This window comes from Lissotriton helveticus, chromosome 7 (genome assembly GCF_964261635.1).
Source record: "Lissotriton helveticus chromosome 7, aLisHel1.1, whole genome shotgun sequence".
NCBI classification, from domain to species: domain Eukaryota; kingdom Metazoa; phylum Chordata; class Amphibia; order Caudata; family Salamandridae; genus Lissotriton; species Lissotriton helveticus.
This window is the reverse complement of record NC_136068.1, coordinates 543,971,912-543,992,324: the sequence shown is the minus strand read 5'-3', so window position 1 is coordinate 543,992,324 and position 20,413 is coordinate 543,971,912. Positions and strand designations below refer to the sequence as shown.

At 46.5% G+C, this 20,413-nt stretch overlaps 1 protein-coding gene across 1 annotated transcript in view; it reads right to left on the bottom strand.

Moving 5' to 3' along the window:
- Window positions 1–20,413, bottom strand: part of TTC5 (tetratricopeptide repeat domain 5) — a 221,672-nt gene that overhangs the window by 114,631 nt on the left and 86,628 nt on the right. Inside the window, exon 3 of the mRNA XM_078652608.1 lies at window positions 11,962–12,173. Coding sequence (XP_078508734.1) covers window positions 11,962–12,173 — 212 coding nt within the window. The remainder of the gene's footprint in view (window positions 1–11,961; window positions 12,174–20,413) is intronic.

Sequence of the window (20,413 nt, the reverse complement as noted above, 5' to 3'; positions counted from 1 at the left end):
TTGATCACGCTCTGCCATGCAGGGCCCAGTCTCACTTACTTAGTTAGGACTGGGAATTACGGGTGTTTGTTTACTGCCAGGTCACCTGCCTTGTCAGAGAGTGCAGTCCTGCAACTCACTCACTCAGCAATCAAAAGGCGGGGTCGAAGGTCATCATTTTAATTTTACTGCAGTCACGCAGCAGTGTGAGGCTACGTCTCAAAAAGTTACGTCAACCTATTTATAGAGAAATAGATTTAGAAAGAAATTATCATGCGCAACATAACTACTGACCCAAATATAGCTAAATAAAAATGCCTTTTATATCGTACTTTGTTCCAGCCTGTCCCGCGCTACTTTGCGGTGTGTTGACAGTAACCTGTGTTATAATAATGAAGAGGAACAGTAACTGATATGCATAATATGCAGCTAAGAATACAATCCCATGATGCGGTTTTCCTAGCGCAGCCGTCTTCTCTGTTAGGTTGACTGACATTGCCGTGCATAACCTCACACTCAGGATGAGAGACAGAGCGGCCCTGCGCCTGCAGATATTACTCTGTGTCTACTGTCTCAGTCTGAATAAAAGATCTAATTTGCAGCGTGAGTGCTCTCGTGCTAAAGTTACACAGTTACAGAGACTACTTAACCACTTCCATGCTAATGACAAGGTCAGCTCGTCATGCAGTACACTGGAGCTGTGCTTATGACGAGCTGACCTTGTCATGAACAATGGGGTTCCCCAAAAATCAGCACCCAGCGGGAATTGCCTTAGCATCCAAGGTGTTTTAAATTTAGTGGCAGCAGCGCCTGCAGGCTGGCGGAAAGTAACTAGTACGAATCAAACAGTATAAAATCACTTGAACTTTGACGTGTTGTCTTCTCTGTCTCGCTGACTGTTTCACACACGGTCTCTCGTACGGCGGCCGCGGCGGTGAGCCGCAAGGGCTCATGGTGACTTGGTCACGGCTGCACAGCAGTGACACAACATGTTGACCAAGACCATAACCACCAGTCACTCTGGCAGACTCCTTGCAACACCTGCGATGCCTCTGATGCAGTGCTGCCTGGAAACACTGCCAGCAGGTAGAAGTATACGATCATTAACAGTGATGCCCCCACTGTCCTCAAAACTCGAAGCTCTGCACACTGTCAACAGGCCCAAACCCCGATGTCATTTAAACTAATGGCCCTAAATACTACCAGCAAGTCACAGGCTGCACTGAGAGGTATTCCAAATTTATGAGGTTTCTCATCGTGTATTCTGTGAAAGGCGTCCAGTCCCCTCAGTTGAGCCTTGGCCAGCTCTGAAGGGCGCCGCCGGTGCTTCGGGGTGGCTGGAGGGGGGGAGCAGGTTGGAGGGCGGTCGCTCCCCGCTTTTTTGACCTGCGAATCAGGCTGTGTGCGAACAGGAAGCCCCGGCTCTGTGACAAAGGTGTAAATGAGGGCTGCAGAGTAAAGGCCCTGTCGCCTAGCAATGGCCTCTGCATGCCAGGCCAGCTCCTGATTCCCCAGGAAGCACCGAAGGGCTGTGAGATAATAGATAAGTCGCCTGAGTGATACCGAGAGCCGGGGCAGCGGCGCAGCGCCGCGGGTCTTTGCCTGCTATTAGGGATTTCTGGTTCGAGCAATCTTCCCCCAATCCCGACCAGAGCGGCGGTTTAATCATTTCCCCGCTGCCCCCTCCGTCCAGTGTAAACAGATAGCTGGCATGCCAGACGGCACCCGAGGCTGCTGCTGCCAGGTTTGCTGGGAGAGGCTACATTATTGATGTCTGCTGTCTCTCCGGAGCGAGGGGCAACACGGTGTGTCAGACCGGCCTAAAAATTAAACAGCATTCCGCTCTACCCTTAATTTCTTGCTCTGGGAACGCCCAGGTGCTGTTAAGTCCTTCAGACACAGGAGGTGATTTTAAAAATAAATAAATAAACAAACGGAAAGAAACAGATGGCCCACCGCACCCAATTAAAGCAAGTGCGAGCTGAGCGGAGGAAAACTGTAGTTAGGCGCCGCTGCTTAGGGACTATACGGAAGTTACCATAGGATCAACAGCCAATAGAAAGCAAGATAAGAATAGCAATGGCACAGGTAAACCAATGGCAAACAGAAAAACAACTTACACTGACTTTCACCCAACATACAGATTACTTTAGGTCTAGCTGAGACAGCATGCACTGCTACGGCCAGACCTAAAAAGGGCTCACGGATGGATTACCCTGAACACCTACACAGCCCCAGTTGCTCAGAACTATTTTGACCTGAGGCACACCAAAGCCACCAAAATTAAGTTCCTGAAGCACAGACTTGGCTTGCTACCCTGCATACAGCATCTCCCAAATTGGCTAAAGGAAAAAGTGGGTTCTACCTGCTACCTATGCGGCTCAGTACCAGAAGACCTGCTACACCTTCTACGTACATGCAAAGACCTGCTGGAAGAATGCAAACAATTACTAAAACACCACTTCAATCAACGAGGGATGCGCGCTCGGAGACAAGCAGTGCTGGCCTGTTTTGAAGTTCCTGAGACTGGTGGAAAAAAAATGCCAGTACAAAGGATGTGAACCTGAACAAGGATAGTCTCTCTGGAACAACTTCATTTTTATTTACTATGGAGACCGGACTTTGGAAGGGGCCAGCTTACAATTAACACATTAGTTCCGATAAACGTCACCTACAACAAATAAATTATGCTGGGTTGAAATATGTGAACAGTACTTTAATAAGCATTTGAGCACTGTTTGCACTAAAAAGCACTTGTTCCAGCCTGGCATCAGACCCGATGGAAAGAAGCGGTCTGGAACCGAGATCACTGCTCCCTCTCCCATGAGCTAAAGCAAAAACAGTTACTTCTCTGACACCATAGTTTTTAGGAAATATGAATGTGTAAATGTCTTTTTATTATTAACATTATATGTATTAATGAACTTGCCTATCGTTTTATTGTATTGCAACAGTTTTTGATAACTATGCAAATAAACTAAACCTATCCTAACCAGTGATTGTGTTTTCTAAAGGTTTATGAATGTCAAACATATATACTAAGGTACTACAAAAGTTAAATTAGTATACTTTGTGTCCTTCTGAGTGATACAATTATATTTTATAAACACTTTTTATTAGAAACAATAAGCAGCAGTAAAGACATTACATTTACAGCTTAGGCAAAGATATTCAAAAAATGACAGTGTTATCTTTCCAATCAACAATCCAGCAGGAGCCCAGGGGAGCATATTCCAGCAATTTCGTAACAATCCGCAGGTGAGTAACTTACATGTCCCAGGGTCAGGAAACTTCATCAATCCATATCTATTCCTGATTGCCCATAGTATGTGCCATCATCTCGTCATCGCCCTCCTCTAACCCCAAGAGTCTTTCCCTCCTCAGTTTTACTGTCGGGAGACATATATCTCCTCCCTATATTTATTCCAGCGCCCCCACTTGTGATCCCATTTACAAGGACATCCCCTCTCTTTATATACTGTTCTTTCGGCAATCATGGCCCATATCTTTTGCCCAATCTCTCAGCAGTGGTATGGTGTCTACGCCCCACTTCTGAGCAATGTTCTGTTTCGCTATACTCCACCCCATCGTGGCCCATGATTGTTCGTCTTGTGTGAGGTCCGTTGCCTCCCAGATATTGAGGAGAGACAAAGTGGGAGTTGGGTGGATAGGCTAGTCACAAGTCCTAGTCATTTGACTGGTGACGTCCGTCCAGTATTGTTGTATGTGAGGGCAGCTCCAGAGGATATGCAGGAATGTACCGGTCTGATTACAGTGCCGGAGGCAGAGTGCATCAGGTCTCCTACTCAACCAGTGTAGCAGTGTGGCATCAAAATATACTCGTGGAAGAATTTTAAGTTGCACCAGGCGAAGTCGCATCGGGATGGCTACTTCTCAGGGTGAGGACAACGCCTCTAGCCAGTCCTCATCGGCTGGTTCTCCAAATCAACCTCCCAAGACGCCCTCAGCTTCAACATTTGATCGACCCGATTATTGATCAACTTCCTATATGTGTGAGAGATGGCCTTGCGATTCATAGGATCCAGCAAGAGCCTGTCCTCCAGGTGAGAGGGGTCCGGAAGGGGGGTATCTTTAGGGAGAGCGGATTCAATGGCATGACTGATCTGGAGATAGCAAAAACTCTCCGACGGCGCTAGCTGTTAATAATTATGGAGATCTGAAAACGATACCTTCTGGCCCTTAACCCACATATCGCCCATGTAAGAGATCCCTATCATATCCCACTTATCAGACCCTACAGAGGCACTAAGCCGTCCAGAATGTCTGGTTCCCAAAGAGGGGTAGCCTTTGTGAGGCGCCCCCGCCAACTCATCCGTCTCTGCGCTCCATGACACACTTCCACCATACGCGCCGTCGGACCGGTCAAGCACAATTTCCTGTGGTTCGTATACAATGCTCTATTGTAGCCCCCTTTCCCTAACAACCAATGTCAGTGCGAAAGCTGGGATCATCATTTCGCCCAAACACCCATTGGTTGATGGCAGTTAGTTGTGAAGCCTGATAGTAGAGGCGCATATCAGGCAGTCCTATACCTCCATCAAACCATCCCATGGTAAGGTTAGCCATGGCTATGTGAGGCGGTCTATTGTCCCACAATAAATCTCGGACTGCAGCATCGATCTGCGAAAAGTAAGTGTTGGGCACCAGAATGAGAGTGTTTTGTAATGTGTAAAGAAAGCATGGCAGAGCCAGCATTTTGAATAAGGACGCGCGTCCTAACAGAGTAAGGGGGAGCGTTTTCCAATGTGTGACATCCGAGCGAAACCTCTGTAAGGGCCCCTGCAGATTCCGTTAAAAAAATGGTGTGGCATTGGTAGTGATAAAAATCTCTAAGTAACGAAAGCCCTGGGATGCCACCGGAATATCGCACCCTAGAGGACTCCGCAGTGGCTCTCTCCAAAGGGAATACATCTGTGATTTAGACCAGTTTATCTGATACCCAGAATGTGCCCCAAAAATATGAAAAATATGGAGTACACGGTGTAGTGAGCGCGCCGGTGAGGCAAGATTATGCAGAATATCATCCGCATACAGTGATATGCGGTCTTCGTGATCATTTGCCCATCTAATGCCCCAAAAACCTGGTTCTTCCCTTATCCAAACCGCCAGCGGCTTAAGAACCATGGCGAAAAGGAGCAGTGACAACGGGCATCCTTGTCTTGTGCCTCAACATAAGGGGGAAAGGAGTAGAGCAATGATTGTTCACTGAAACATGGGCCGTGAGTTGTCTGTATAACAGTTTGACCCACCCAATAAATGTGGGTTTGAACCCGATGCGGCCAAGAACTGCAAACAAGTACTCCTACGCTATGGAGTCAAATGCTATTTGGCGTCAAGCGCCAGTAGAATCGCTTCTTCCTCTAGAGTGTCTACACGGCCCAGTGCACCATGCACTCGACACAGGTTGCGCGCTGTGTTCCGTCCTGCATGAATCCCAACTGATCTGGATGAATTAGGTCAGTGAGATAGGGGAGCAGACGAGTTGTCAATAGTTTGGCTAGAATTTAAGCCTCTACCGTAATCAGAGAAATAGGATTATATGAGGCGCACTCATCTACCGGCTTACCGGGTTTATGGATGACCACAATGGTGGCCGCTCTGATATCATCCGGGAGGAGGGCGTTTTTGTAGCTTTCATTATATAGGTTTAGTAAATGAGGTGCTAGTTTGAAAGCCATAGGTTTGAATAGCTCGACCGGGATCTCATTGGGGCCCATCGCTTTACCCGCGCGAATGTCTTGAATTGCCTTGTGAATTTCCTCAACCGATAAGTCAACGTCCAACACCTCCCTATCCTGCTCAGAGAGACACGTCACCTTGATAGTGGCAAGGAGTTCCGCCGCCCTCAAAGCTTGTGAATCCAGCAGGATACCATATACTGTTTTATAATGGTTTGCAAAGGTCTTAGTGATACCCAGTGGGTCCGTAATCAGAACATCATCAGGTCCCTTAATCGCACGCACCCATCTCATTGATTGTTCTTTGCGTTCCAGCCAAGTCAGCAACTTGCCAGTGTGTTCTCCCTGTTCGTATATACGATGCCGTGTGGCCAGAGCACGTCTATTGGCGTCTTCTAGGAGCAATTGTGTATAATCTTGCCTTCTTATATTAAGCCGGTGTTGAGTGTCCGGGTCCCGAGAAATGTCAACCTCAAGCCGTAGGATCTCGGCTTCCAACTCCAACACCCTTCGACGACGCTCAGCCCTGTGGCCAGCCCTCACAGAATGTGCTCTCTCCTTGATCACTTCACCATATGCCCCCCATAGTGTAATTGCCGACTGAACCGATATTTTCCTCAAAATAGTAATCTGTATCTTTCCGCAAGGTATCTCTAATATGCGGGATCTTTAGTGCCCAAGCCTGAATCCGTATCAGACCAGGTTGCGGTGGGTGTTGCACTCCAAGTACCGTCAACACAGGGGAATGATCTGACACCCCCGCGCCAAACACACAGAATCAGAAAAGTCGTGTATGTGTTGTGCATGTGTGAACAAATAATCAATTCGTGATTGGCTGCCGTGTACGCCAGACTGAAACGTAAAGTGTGTGTCATGAGGGTGCGACCACCTCCAAGTATCTACCATCCCCAAGGCGTCGATAAAGTCCCGTAGTTGGGAGCAGTGTGCTGAGTCACGTCTGGGATCTATCTAGAAGACAGTCAATCGTCAGGTTGAATTCACCCCCCATAATCAATGTGCCAACAGGTAGGTTAAGCGAAAGTGTCCCAATATCTGTCAGTGTTAATCGCTGCAGACCCGGTGGGGCATAAACAGAAACAACATTTAGAACTCTGCCCTCCCACATACCTGTGCAAGCTGCATATCTGATTTGTGGATCCGACCAGGTATGTTGTATCACGTATGGACAGCCTTTTCGAAGGACCCCCCCACGCCCCTGGATCCAGTAGTGGAACTCGAGTGTGCAACCATTCGATACCCCTTCCTGTCGAGGGCCATGCAAGTGTTACCAATTAAGTGAGTTTCTTGTAGCAATACCAAGTCAAGCCCATGGCGATGGACATACTGCAACACAATACCTTTCATAATTTTGTCTCCCAACCCTTTGACGTTCCAAGTGATAAGTTTAAGTCCCTGACCTTTCACCATTTGTCAAAGATATCGAAAGAACGGTATTCATGGAGGACATGTAGCATCGCAAGCCCTCCACTGCTTCCACCTGAGAGTCCCCTGGACATTCAATGACAACTTCAAGGTATTGGATCTCTCCTGCTGCCACTTGAGCATAGAAACCAACCAAGATGTGCATATATATAAGCAATCACTTTGTATTGCTGAAAAATACCCCCCAATAGAACCCCCCAAACAAATTAAACTCAAGATTACCCCATGCCCAACAAACTTACCCCCCTCCTTGCCTCACTGCTTAACGGGCATGGAACCGCCTGCCTCTCCCAACATGTAGAGGGCCTGTCGCCCACCCGTAAACAATTCTAGGGAACACGTGCAACCCCACTCCCAATTCGTCCACTGTTATTCAGACAATGCTTCGCTCCCCAGCCTGACCCACCACCCCCAAATCAGTATATAATACAGATGCCCGGTATGGTCCTCATTAGATGTCATGCGGCGCCCACGTTGTCAAAAGTAGTGCTCTATAAGAAAAACAATCCCCTTTAGAACAGCTACACATGTTGAACGATCATAGCAATCAGAGATATAAGCAAGTTATTCAAACGTTAAGACAATCCCCAGAACCTAGACCATCCAAATTACATGCGCATCAGGAATCGGCTCCCGAATTCCCCCCAGAACTAGATATATGTGATCTCATGTTGGGAGGCTGTGGCGCCAAGACCATGCACCAAAGCATTCCTGAGGGCCTCAGGAGGCCATTGTCAACCCCATACAGTCATACCAATCACCGGATCAGTGCCCTACCATATGGCCCTGGGAGTCAGAGTCAGAATGCGGAGGAGATCGCCTCTGCTGGGGCCAGTCTGCGTTATCATCTGCCGCCGAGAATGCCTTCTTCCCTTTCTTTTCGACCGTGCGCCAGCCATCAAGATAGTCCCAGGCCGCTTCAGGGTGAGTGAAAAACCATGATTTTCCATTGGCTTCCACTCGTAGCTTGGCGGGAAACATCATTGCATATTTGACTTCTTGGTCCCGTAGGACCCGCTTCACCTCTAGGAAACTTCGGCGCTGTTTCTGCACCCTCAATGTAAAGTCTGGAAAATACATAATCTTGCTGTTCTCCAGGGTAAGTGGTGGGGCCGTCCTTTCCGTTTGCAGAATAACGTCACGGTCTCGAAAGTTAGACACCGGCACCAGCAGCGGCCGAGGGGGTGCCCCTGGCCTCGGACGGCCCCTAGGCACTCGGTGAGCTCTTTCAATCGTAAAACATTTGGAGAGTCCTCAGGGTAGTAAATGCTTAAGGACCAGATCCTCCACAAAAAAGGTCTGCCACCTGCCCCTCTGCGCATTCCGGAACACCAATAATGCGGATGCTGATCCGTCGCATTCGACCTTCGTAATCGTCCAGCTGCAGGGCCATCGCCTCGTGAGAAGAGCGGAGTTCAATAATTTGTTTCTTGAGTAGGGCGGTGTCAGTGACCAGTTCCTTGGCTGTGTTCTCTACTGTTCCTACCCTCTCTGCAATTTTCTTCATGTCCTCTCGGATCAGAGCCTCATCTGTGAACACCGTGTCGATTTGCACCTCAAGGGAGGTCCTTATCGCCGTGATTGCCTCGAGTAGATCCTTATTCGATGGTTCCGTGGCGTCCTCCGGTGTCACAGCCTTTGTTCGGTCTTCGGCCTGCTGTTTCTGCCAGGTGAATTTCTCTAACTTGGTCTGGGTCGTCATCTGATTAGTACGGCCGGACGGCATTATCTATTGCCACGTGAACACCAGTAACGATCAAGGCGCCGCTGCTATTCCCCGCTGCCTGCAGTGAAAACCTTCACTAGGCCTGTCGGTTTTCGCAGGAAGCGCCCTACACAGAGGGGTATCCAACTAGGTACGTCGCATTGTACGCGTGGCAGGAAAGATAATACGCACCAGTGTCCCAGATGTGGGTGACCGGTCGAGGATCAGGGACAGACCCCCTCAGTCGTAAAAGTCACTTCTTCGCAACTGTGTGTCTCGCCCCTACCATGTAGCAAGCAAGTCGTGAGGGGAGATAGAAGTCTCAGGGGCCCATGGAGCAAAAGTCTCTCCTCCAGGCGGGTCAGGCGCACCGAAGTACCAGCACCTCCATTATGTCTACAGCTCCACAAGCAGAGATGTCTTACCTTGCATGGGTCAAAGCTGCTCCCGACCCTCCGGGGCCCCGCAGCAGCACCCTCCAGGTCCAAGTGCTCCAGAGGTGACGGGCCTCCGCTAGCGTCCAATCCGGGTCTAATCAGCTTGTCACCGGACCCGCCTTTGTGTCCATGGGGTAGCACAAGGTCCAAGACCTATAAATTGCCTCCTACAAAAAAAAAAAGAAAAAACTCAGGCCCCCCGCAGCAGGTCCACAGGAGATTGCAGTTCAATCCGAGGGCCACTTCCAGCCCTCCCTCGCTAGCCACTTTTTGTCTGCTCTTAAATGCCCTGCGGGGGACCGCCGCATTTTCAATTAGGCTTTTGTCCAGGCCCCAATGCCCCCGCGACGACCGGTTGCGAACTGCCTCCACTTCAGGTCCTCACAGTAATTCTCCCAGCAGTGCCGTTAGCACATGAGGCACCACGCGGTCCAGGGACCCCCAAAGCACACTGTTCAGTCGAGAGGCTGCCCGCAACTTTCTCCTTGTGAACGCGTACAGGCCTCAGGGCCGCTACAGGCCTGCACGCACACGTCGGCAATGTCCTGCACCTACGCACACAACGGGGGCCGCCACAGCATCCACTTGGCCCCCGTCACTCACCCGGCTCACAGGGATGGTCCCTGCAAATGCCGCAAGGGATCCAGCAGTGCCCACACCAACGAGGAGTGTCTCAAGTGCACGCTGGGGCTCCGGATATACAGGCCTCAGCCGCGGTCTTGCGTGGCGAGGGGCTGGCGTGGCGCCACACTTCTGCAGGCGGAAACACCCACGAGGCCTTGGTCCCTGGAACACCCGCGGGGCACTGTCACCCATCTGCCCCAAATTTGTCCGGGTGATCGCCGGGCACCACAGTCGCACTCCGACGGCACCAGGGCAGGAATCAGGCCAGCGGAAGCAAAGTTATTCAGGATAGTTTGGAAGTGGTGCTCCGGAGTAAAACTACAGAGTGGCCATTCCCGTCTGCGGTTAGCCACACCCTCGCCGAGTGATACTATTTTTAACATAACTTTGTGTACTACTGAGTGATAATATTTTTAACATATATAATGTGAGTAGCTGTGTGCCTGTGTGTGAGTGGGTGTCTGAGTGGCTGTATGGGTGTGTGAGTGAGTGTATGGGTGTATAAGTGGGTGTGGCAGTACCTGTGTAGGTGAGTGGCTGTACTGGTGAGTGGCTGTACTGGTGAGTGTGTTGGTGTGTCAGTAGTTGTATGGGTGAGTGAGTGGCTGACGATGCGCAAGTACTGTATATGTGACAGTGGCTGTATGAGTGGCTGCATGAGACAGTAACTGAGTGTGTAAGTGGCTGTAAGCCTGAAGGAGTTGTATGGGTGAGTGTCTGTGTTGAGAGGCTGTATGGGTGAGTGGGTGGCTGTGTGAGTGTGTGCATAGGTGAATAAGGGCGTGTGTGAGTGGTTGTGTGGGTGAGGGAGTGGCTCTTTTGAGAGGCTGTATGGATGAATGAGTGGGGGTGTGAATGGTTGTATGGATGAATAAGTGGGTATGTGAGTAGCTGTGTGAGTGGCTGTGTGGGTGAATTAATAGATATGTGAGTGGCTCCATGGATGAGTGAGTGGAAGTCTAACTGAATGGGTGTTTGAGTGGGTGTATGAGTGGTTGTGTGAGTATGTAAGTGGATGTGTGTGTGGTTCTATGGACGATGTCATCACTGAGGTCATCCGAGATATCATCAGTAATGTCACTGACCATGTCATGAGTGATGAAATATGTGAGGTCATAAGCAGTGCATTGCAGGGGCAAGACTTTTTTATTGGGGAAAAAAGTGCAAATACATAGAAAATACTTGTCTTCAAACCCTAAGGAAGGCTAGAAATGGCCAAATTTCATTTATATATTTTTTCAAATAATATCTATAATTATAGGAAAATTACTTTATGTTTGAAGTGACTAGAAAATATCCCTCACAAACCTTTTTTTCCCAAAAAGGAAAATAAACGGAATGCAGGGCAATGGAAGCAGCAGGCAGGCTGCACAAGCAAAGTCAGAAAACTGGCACGGTCCTTTCTACAGTTTCCTTCAGGCCCTAAAGGTGACAATAAGCTCAGTTAATTTTTACGGTTACAAGATCATGGGTGAAGATAAGAACCATTGTTTTAACATCTTGTCCGGGGAGGAGGGAGGGTTTGCTTATAATTTGTATGAGGATTTCCCTGAAAGAGAACTAGGATTACAATTAAGCCACACTGCCTTCTCTTCAAGGAAAATTCTCATCAGTTGTCAAAACGCACTGAGCATAATAGCAAGCTTATCCCATTACATTCTGCAGCAGTTGTGCATCTACTCTTGAGTATGAATACAAACAATAAAGGATGGTATGGAACTGCACAAAGCAGCTTTACCAACTTCTGAAATGTGCACATTTCTTTTAAGAGTTATTGTAGCTGCTCTTTTGCTCATTGAACTGAATAGGGTAATGTTGGTTCCCACACCCCCCTCAATTTTTTTTGCCTTTATCCTCTCCTATTCCCATTCTTCCCCTTTATTCCCCCCCCCCCCCCAATCCAGGGAACAAATACGGCCAGACCCTATGTGTTACTCAACAAATATAATTACACTTGTTATGGCCTATGTATGCTCTCTGATGTAACAACAGTTATATTTTTGAAAACCAACAAAAAGATTTGATACAAAAACAGCCTGCTGCATGGATATGAGACTACATTCCTGATACTCACATGGTTGAGTGCACCCAAGAAGCAGGTTCGTGCAGTGGTGATGTCACCTTTTTTCCAGTATACCTCACCAAGTTGGTTCCAGGCATCAACTAACGTTGGGTTGAGCTTCACCGCCTTGGCCAGGGCTTCTTCTGCCTCCTGGCTGTACTCTGGTGTAACATTCAGAGCTTTGCCCTTCTGTAGCAAATACAAGGACTTGTTCTTGACACAGTCTAGTAGAGAGAGAAGTGATACTTAAAAATGTGGGATTAAATACCAAAGTTTAACAGGATAAAGATATATAAATGATATAAGACAATGACACATACTCTGAAAAGCTCAGCAAACACCTTTTCAAGTCTGTCTTGCTGTCTTTACTACACAAAAACATTACTTTCCCATTGGCCTAGTTTTGTGGAATGAAATTATAACCTTTTTATAATTCCAATACTTGGTGATTAAGTCTCAAATAGTTTTAACACCTTTGTAGATAACCCTTTTGCTAAAGTTACAAACGTAACTGCCAAATGTTTGAAAGGTAATAGAGCCTGAGAAAAAGTGTGAAGCCCGAGTCTTTTGAACTGTGACATCAGGTGAATTAATTAATCAGTTTAAAATCACGTTTATTTGGACCGTTGGTCCACAAACAAAACATATATTATTAAAAATTCACCTAAAAATTACACTTCATTAACACACTAAAACATATCGTAAAACACATTCAATATAAAACCCTCCAATAACTCTGATTGGAGCTAAATTATTACTAAAACTCATTAGAAAAAGTAAAAAGTAATACCTTCACTCTTTGCATAAATTTCCCAATAGCAACAGCATTATCTAGATGGATCATTTCAGTCATTAAAGTTACTGCCTGGGCCCTAAATTTAATTTCATATTTCTTAAAAATCGGTTTTAAGAACATAATTCGTAAGTCAAGAAACTTCTGACAATCTAATAAAATATGTAACAAGTCACATAAGGAGCCCAAAATACAAGTGCATCTTCCCATCTTATCAACCATTACGTGTTTTGCCACATTATTTATATAACACGGGTTCACCCCAATTCTTACCCTGAGAACCTCACTTCGTAATCGGCAATCCGGTAGCCTGTCAATATAGGGGAAGCTTTGCTCATTTTTCCATGCATCTATCATAAAATGCACTGAGATTTTATTTGCAAAGAAATTTTGATCCTGTGCATGGGATAATTCCTTCCCCAACGTCTTAAGTATCTTCTTGTCAATACTAATCATAATGGTCGTAGGGCACAATTTAACCTCCATCATATGACATAGCTTCATCATAATCGCCCTAGTCTCTCTTGCCCATTTTAATTCGCTATTCTGTATTTCGTTTTTACACCATTGTGAAATGTTGGTGTTTTCGTCTACTCCTAGACGTTGCCAGAATCGAAGTAGGGCCATACCAGCTAGAATGCCCCATGAAGTAAGTCCTAATTCTAGCCTTACTGCTTGGACCATGGCTGACAAGGGCAATATAAATAGATTTTTTAGGTTTTTACCTTCCTCAACATCCCAGTTCTCTTTACCGCTCAGGTATAGCAGTTCTGCGCCGTACAGAAATTGCGGAGGTACCATGGCCGAATAAGCTTTTAGAACTGGTCTGTCTGACATCTCGAAATACAGGGACCTTATGTCAAAGGTCCAGAGACCTGGTGGGTGATTTTATGGTTACTGCTTACTGAGTCAGTATGTACCAAAAAATATATATAAGAAAGAAAAATTTCTTTCTAGAGTCCCCTCACTCACCGGGGTTGCCCCACGGTGACATGCTTCATCATTGGGGCCATCCCAGTTCTCTACGAAAAGGGGCGTGCTGCGACAAGGCGACTACGCTGGAGCACTGGTTTTGTGAGATGACTATGTGTGGTGCAAGTGTGATAATGGTGGAGTGGGTGTGGGATTAAAAATACCGTGCTAGTGGGCCTCAACAATTTATTTCGCTCCTAGTGTGGTATAAAAAATTAAAAAGGGGTAACACTGTATTCTAACTTTTACTGAGCTAGATCAGTGTTAAGGTCAACATGTTTCAAGCTCCCCCAAGCTTTTCTTCAGGACCATACAGGGTCCAGCCCTGTATTGCCACTCCTGTTTCCAAATGAAAAAAAGTGTTGCTAAAAAATATATATTTTACAATGAACGCTGTTGTTAATAAAACATGCGTGTTGTACATACGTTTTGTATTTCACTTTGTTTTCTGCAAAATAGAACAACAATTGTTAAATGATGGACATCCCCTTCCAAGAAGGGGAACAACTCACAAGCATCTCACTCCAACTAGGGCGTGAGTGTGCCCATGGCATCATATTGACGCGTGCTGGTTTTCAAGACGGTGTTGAAAAATAAATCACTGTGAATAAAGTGGTTTAGTGGTTTCACACATAAAAACATACAAACATATAGACTAAATGTGACTATTGACAAAACACACAACATACACACACGAAATAATATGGCAGATGGTCATATTTACATAAAAGAGTGTATGGTTACACCCCATGGTCTTAGGCAAGGGCAGGAACGCCTCGTGGAAACATTGCTGAAAAAAGGATTATCAAATTGCAGAGTTAGGAGGTTTTTTCCTTTTCTTGTTTGCCCATTCGGAATTGCCGACTTTCTTGCAAAATTACATAGTTCATACACTTACTTCCTATCGGCAGACCCGCTCGGTACTACCTGGTTGCTTCCTCACCCGACCGCATACTGATCTGAAGCCGGGCTCGCGGTGTATTTAAAACGCGTGAGCTTCCGGGTGGCGGGAAACGCCTTTGTTTTGCTAGAGCGCGCATTGGGGCGGCCATATTGGTAGGATGCGATCGCGCTCGGCGCGAGTGTAAGTTACCCACCAGGGAGGCCCATAGTCTCGGGGATAGGCTCAATTCTAGAGCCCCTTTCACAATTCGCAGATGCCTTTCTCAGACCCCTTGTGCAGAAAACAGACACCTATCTGAAAGATACCAAGGACGTACTATGCCTGCTACAAGATCTAACCTTTGATACGTCATCCAGCCTATTGATAAGTCTGGACGTTGAAAGTCTTTATACCAGCTTGCCACACAGAGAGACTTTACAGATTCTAGAGGAAGTATTGTACGAAAACGAGTGGTCATTCCAGACTCCTCGCCATGTAGTACTCGAATGCTGCCAACTGGCACTATGTGAGAACTTCTTCCGTTTTGAATCGACCCTGTATAAACAACAACATGGGACCAGTATGGGCAGCACATTCGCGCCGAGTATAGCCGGATTGTACGTCCACCAACTGGAGAAAAACAAAATACTGATTGAAAGAAATCCACATAGACATCATATCCTCCACTGGAAACGCTATATCGACGACATTTTGTTGATCTGGCAAGGCACTGAGGAAGAAGCACAGACCTTTCTCACCTGGCTTAACACACAGGATCCTTTCCTGAAGTTCACCTGCTCAATGAGTAAGACAGATCTAGTTTTTCTTGATCTAAACATCCATGCTGAGTCTGGTAGACTGGTGACAACAACTCATTTTAAAGAGACTGCAAGAAACTGTCTCTTGACCTTTGACAGTTTTCACCCTCGCCATCTCAAACAAAACCTGCCATTTGGACAATTCCTCCGTTTACGCAGGAACTGTAGCAAGAAATCAGACTACCTAACCCAAGCGGAAGACTTAAGCAACAAGCTGAAATACAGGAAATACCCAAATAAACTGATCAAAGAGGCTAAAAAACGGGCGGCCAACAACAACAGGGAAGCACTTTTAGAACCCAAAGAAAGAACTCAACCTGAGGACAAAAAACCAATCTGTATCACCACGTACAATCAAGTCTCGAACAATGTGTCTAAAATAATCAAAAAACATTGGCCAATACTTAACAGCGGCGGCCTACACATACCTACTCCTATGTTTAGTCATAGGCGAGGTAAAAATTTGAAGGATTATTTGGTACACACCCGTCCCACAGCATTAATTCAGACAGTAAGATCCCAGCCACTACCGGACGGTCATTTCCCATGCAACAACTGCAGTGTTTGTCATTTGACCTCCCCAACCAAAAACGTTATCTTCAACAACAGTACGAGATGGGAACTAAAAGGTTTTTCTAATTGCAACACGAGTGGGGTTGTGTACTTGATAACCTGTACGTGCAACCTTCACTATGTAGGAATGACGACCAGGAAGGTCAGTACTCGCATAGTAGAGCACAGAAGTAACATCAGGTGCAAGCGAGCCACAACAAGAATGACCACCCACTTCATTGAGCAGAACCATACACCCAATGATCTGACCTGGGTAGTATTAGAAACAGTGAAAAACAAAGACAATCTGGAACGCACCCTCCATGAAAAAGAACAAAGATGGGTGTTTCGTCTTCATACAGATACCCAACTTAATGATGAAATCCCGTGGGGAGCATTTCGCCCATAGTTACTTTTTCCAATGACTGTTTGGGGTTGGTCCGAACTGTTTGAATACCATAGGAAACTGTCGCCCAAAACAATACAAACCCTACTATCAGAAATACCTTTTTCCTTAAATACTAATACACCCAGCTGAGCCTTCCCAGACACGATAGGTACCATCCTTCCTATCTGCCAAAGTTAAAATACCCGCCCTTTCATAAATAAGCCTAAACCAATCTAAAAACTTCTCCAACCCCGAGAAGTTATCCTGTGTTCTAAATTCATGTGCAAGGACGCCCTTGTCCACATTAGCGCCCTAAATTATTCCATATCCCTGTACCCAGCGGTACTCGGTAATATTCACTGTTTTTAACTTACACTCGCGCCGAGCGCGATCGCATCCTACCAATATGGCCGCCCCAATGCGCGCTCTAGCAAAACAAAGGCGTTTCCCGCCACCCGGAAGCTCACGCGTTTTAAATACACCGCGAGCCCGGCTTCAGATCAGTATGCGGTCGGGTGAGGAAGCAACCAGGTAGTACCGAGCGGGTCTGCCGATAGGAAGTAAGTGTATGAACTATGTAATTTTGCAAGAAAGTCGGCAATTCCGAATGGGCAAACAAGAAAAGGAAAAAACCTCCTAACTCTGCAATTTGATAATCCTTTTTTCAGCAATGTTTCCACGAGGCGTTCCTGCCCTTGCCTAAGACCATGGGGTGTAACCATACACTCTTTTATGTAAATATGACCATCTGCCATATTATTTCGTGTGTGTATGTTGTGTGTTTTGTCAATAGTCACATTTAGTCTATATGTTTGTATGTTTTTATGTGTGAAACCACTAAACCACTTTATTCACAGTGATTTATTTTTCAACACCGTCTTGAAAACCAGCACGCGTCAATATGATGCCATGGGCACACTCACGCCCTAGTTGGAGTGAGATGCTTGTGAGTTGTTCCCCTTCTTGGAAGGGGATGTCCATCATTTAACAATTGTTGTTCTATTTTGCAGAAAACAAAGTGAAATACAAAACGTATGTACAACACGCATGTTTTATTAACAACAGCGTTCATTGTAAAATATATATTTTTTAGCAACACTTTTTTTCATTTGGAAACAGGAGTGGCAATACAGGGCTGGACCCTGTATGGTCCTGAAGAAAAGCTTGGGGGAGCTTGAAACATGTTGACCTTAACACTGATCTAGCTCAGTAAAAGTTAGAATACAGTGTTACCCCTTTTTAATTTTTTATACCACACTAGGAGCGAAATAAATTGTTGAGGCCCACTAGCACGGTATTTTTAATCCCACACCCACTCCACCATTATCACACTTGCACCACACATAGTCATCTCACAAAACCAGTGCTCCAGCGTAGTCGCCTTGTCGCAGCACGCCCCTTTTCGTAGAGAACTGGGATGGCCCCAATGATGAAGCATGTCACCGTGGGGCAACCCCGGTGAGTGAGGGGACTCTAGAAAGAAATTTTTCTTTCTTATATATATTTTTTGGTACATACTGACTCAGTAAGCAGTAACCATAAAATCACCCACCAGGTCTCTGGACCTTTGACATAAGGTCCCTGTATTTCGTACACAGACTGGAGGCCGACCTGGTCTGGTTTAACCTCCTTCTCCCCCTTCTTTGTTTATACTGTCTGACATCTCACCATAGGTTTTGTTAAACAGTTTCAGGCCACTAATTGATGCTGAAGTTCTTACTTTTGATGCCTCTAGATGTGACATCAGGTGTGATAGTTCTGAGGAAGAGAGGCAGTGCAATCACTGTTCCCAGGAACGCGCGCGGCGCACTTCCCTACTTCCGAGCGCGCAGTCCCGTGTGTGGAGCGCGCACAGAGGGCACATCCCGCGAGAGTATTCGCGCCGCCGCTTTTAAAAGGTGCGCGCCGTGAAAAAACGGGCATTTCCTGATTGTGGAGGACGGCGGCGGAAGTGACCACTTTGGAGTGATTGAATACTCGGGAGCAGAGGTAAGTGTTCTAATGTGGCCACTTGCTGGCCTTTTGTTTTTGCTGGGTTCGCTTTTGTTTTGCCGCCCTGTAGTGCACACACCGTTGGTTTTCTATTCTTATATTTGTAAAGCGAGGCTGCGGGCAGATTGAGTGCTTTTGTTAAACTATCCATGTTAATCGCAGCTCCTGAAGGGGCTGCGATTAACATGGATAGTTTAACAAAAGCAATCAATCTGTCGCAGCCTCGCTTTACTTACACAACAGATGAAAGAACCATTTCCGAAGATAGCACGCTTTTTTCCCCATTGGAATGCTATTTGTTTTTTAAACGCAACATTAGCTTACGGTGTGCTTCTATTGTAGCATGCATCTGCCTTATATTCTCCCGTTCTGTCAAATGGGCGACTTCCTGATTTTTCAGTGATTAGATTCGGACTGCTGTGTTTTATTGAGCCGGCGTCCGGGCTTGAGTCTGCTGGGAGTTCCTAGTGACCCCTTGAACGGGGTATTTGCTGTTGAAGTTAAAACCATTTACAGCAATGGCAGCTTTGGCGATGAAGCGTGAAGGCCCTCAGTTCATCAGTGAAGCTGCAGTGCGAGGCAATGCTGCAGTTTTGGACTATTGCAGGACATCTGTATCTGCCTTGTCGGGGGCTACAGCAGGAATTCTGGGTCTGACTGGCTTGTACGGCTTTGTCTTTTATTTCCTGGCTTCGTTTCTCCCAGTGGTTAATTTGTAAAAAAAGAAGTGCCGGGGCTCCCATCAGAAGGCAGTTTCGACCGGCCAATTTCTCCTATCAGCACTGCCTAACACATTGCCAACAAACCCTACAAGTGGGATGGGGGAAGTGGCGTAATGGCCAGAGCTGCCGAATTTGGGGCTGGGGAATCAGGTTCGAGCCTCGGCCTGTACTCAACATCCTGTGATTCTGGGCGAATCACTTAATCAACCTGTGCTCACCAAAAATGAATGATTAGGTGCTGTTGTTCAGCCAGCTCATATTAAGCACAACCAGGAGGTCGAACATAGCAGAAGGAAACAGACTACACATTATTCCTAATTGATTTGCGCATTCATTCGAGACAAAGATGAAGATTAGATATGTTTGTGCTACGTTAGTCTACATACTGGGCATCATCCACATGTGCTTCCTCTTTTTTTCTGTTTTTTTTGTTTTAGCTCAGCTCGATGTTCGGAATACAATACAAGTTTTGCTTGTTTCACGATTTGGGTTCTAACTTGTGGCAATGGTACTGATTTCACTCAAATGTCACTAGACTGCAGGTTAGCAAGAGATGAAACCAGGAATTCACACGCCTTGTGGGGATCTTGATGACTTCCAGCCACAGTAAACACTTCAGCGTGTTTCTGGAATTGATTGAAGTTTGGCAGGCATGAAATGTGTGAGGCCTCAAAGTGTAAGTGAAATTAGAGTCACTCTTGCGCCTGTCTCGTGCTATCAGATAAAGACGTAACATTAGTCTATGTTCACCCACTTTATAGAATACATAAACTAAAACTGGATTGAGGTTTAAAACGGAGCTCCTACAGAATACGCCACTTATGCATACATGGTGCCCAGTTACCAGGAATGCTATTCCCTCCCCGCACCCCACTCCTACCAAAGTTGCTGATAGCAGGGGTGTACGTACCTCGCTGAAATGAGGAATTACAAGGGGGGGGCGAGATTTCAGCACCTGATTTACTACATTCTTCCATTACTTTCATCTGAAAATTTCGCTGCTTTCAGCTGCTTAAGTGTCCTTGTGAACTGCTCCTGATCTCGTAAAGGGGCCTAAAGATGTGTCATGGACGTGTTAAACTTAAAGCGAAATGTTTATGCCACGAGGGAGAGGGGGGCAGGAGGGGCTGACTGTGTAGAATAGGGCAGTATCCTGGCTACTCAACAGCTCACACCCGGAGGTCCTGGTCACACACTACTACCAGCAGCATCATGTTAAATCACTTACTGGGACAGCCTTTTAGTTTTATTTCATCAGAGGCCTGCTGCGCAACACGCTGCTCGCTTCTTGACATCCGTTGAAAATCGCTGCAGCTGCGCAGTATGCCTGGGCGGGCAGCAGCG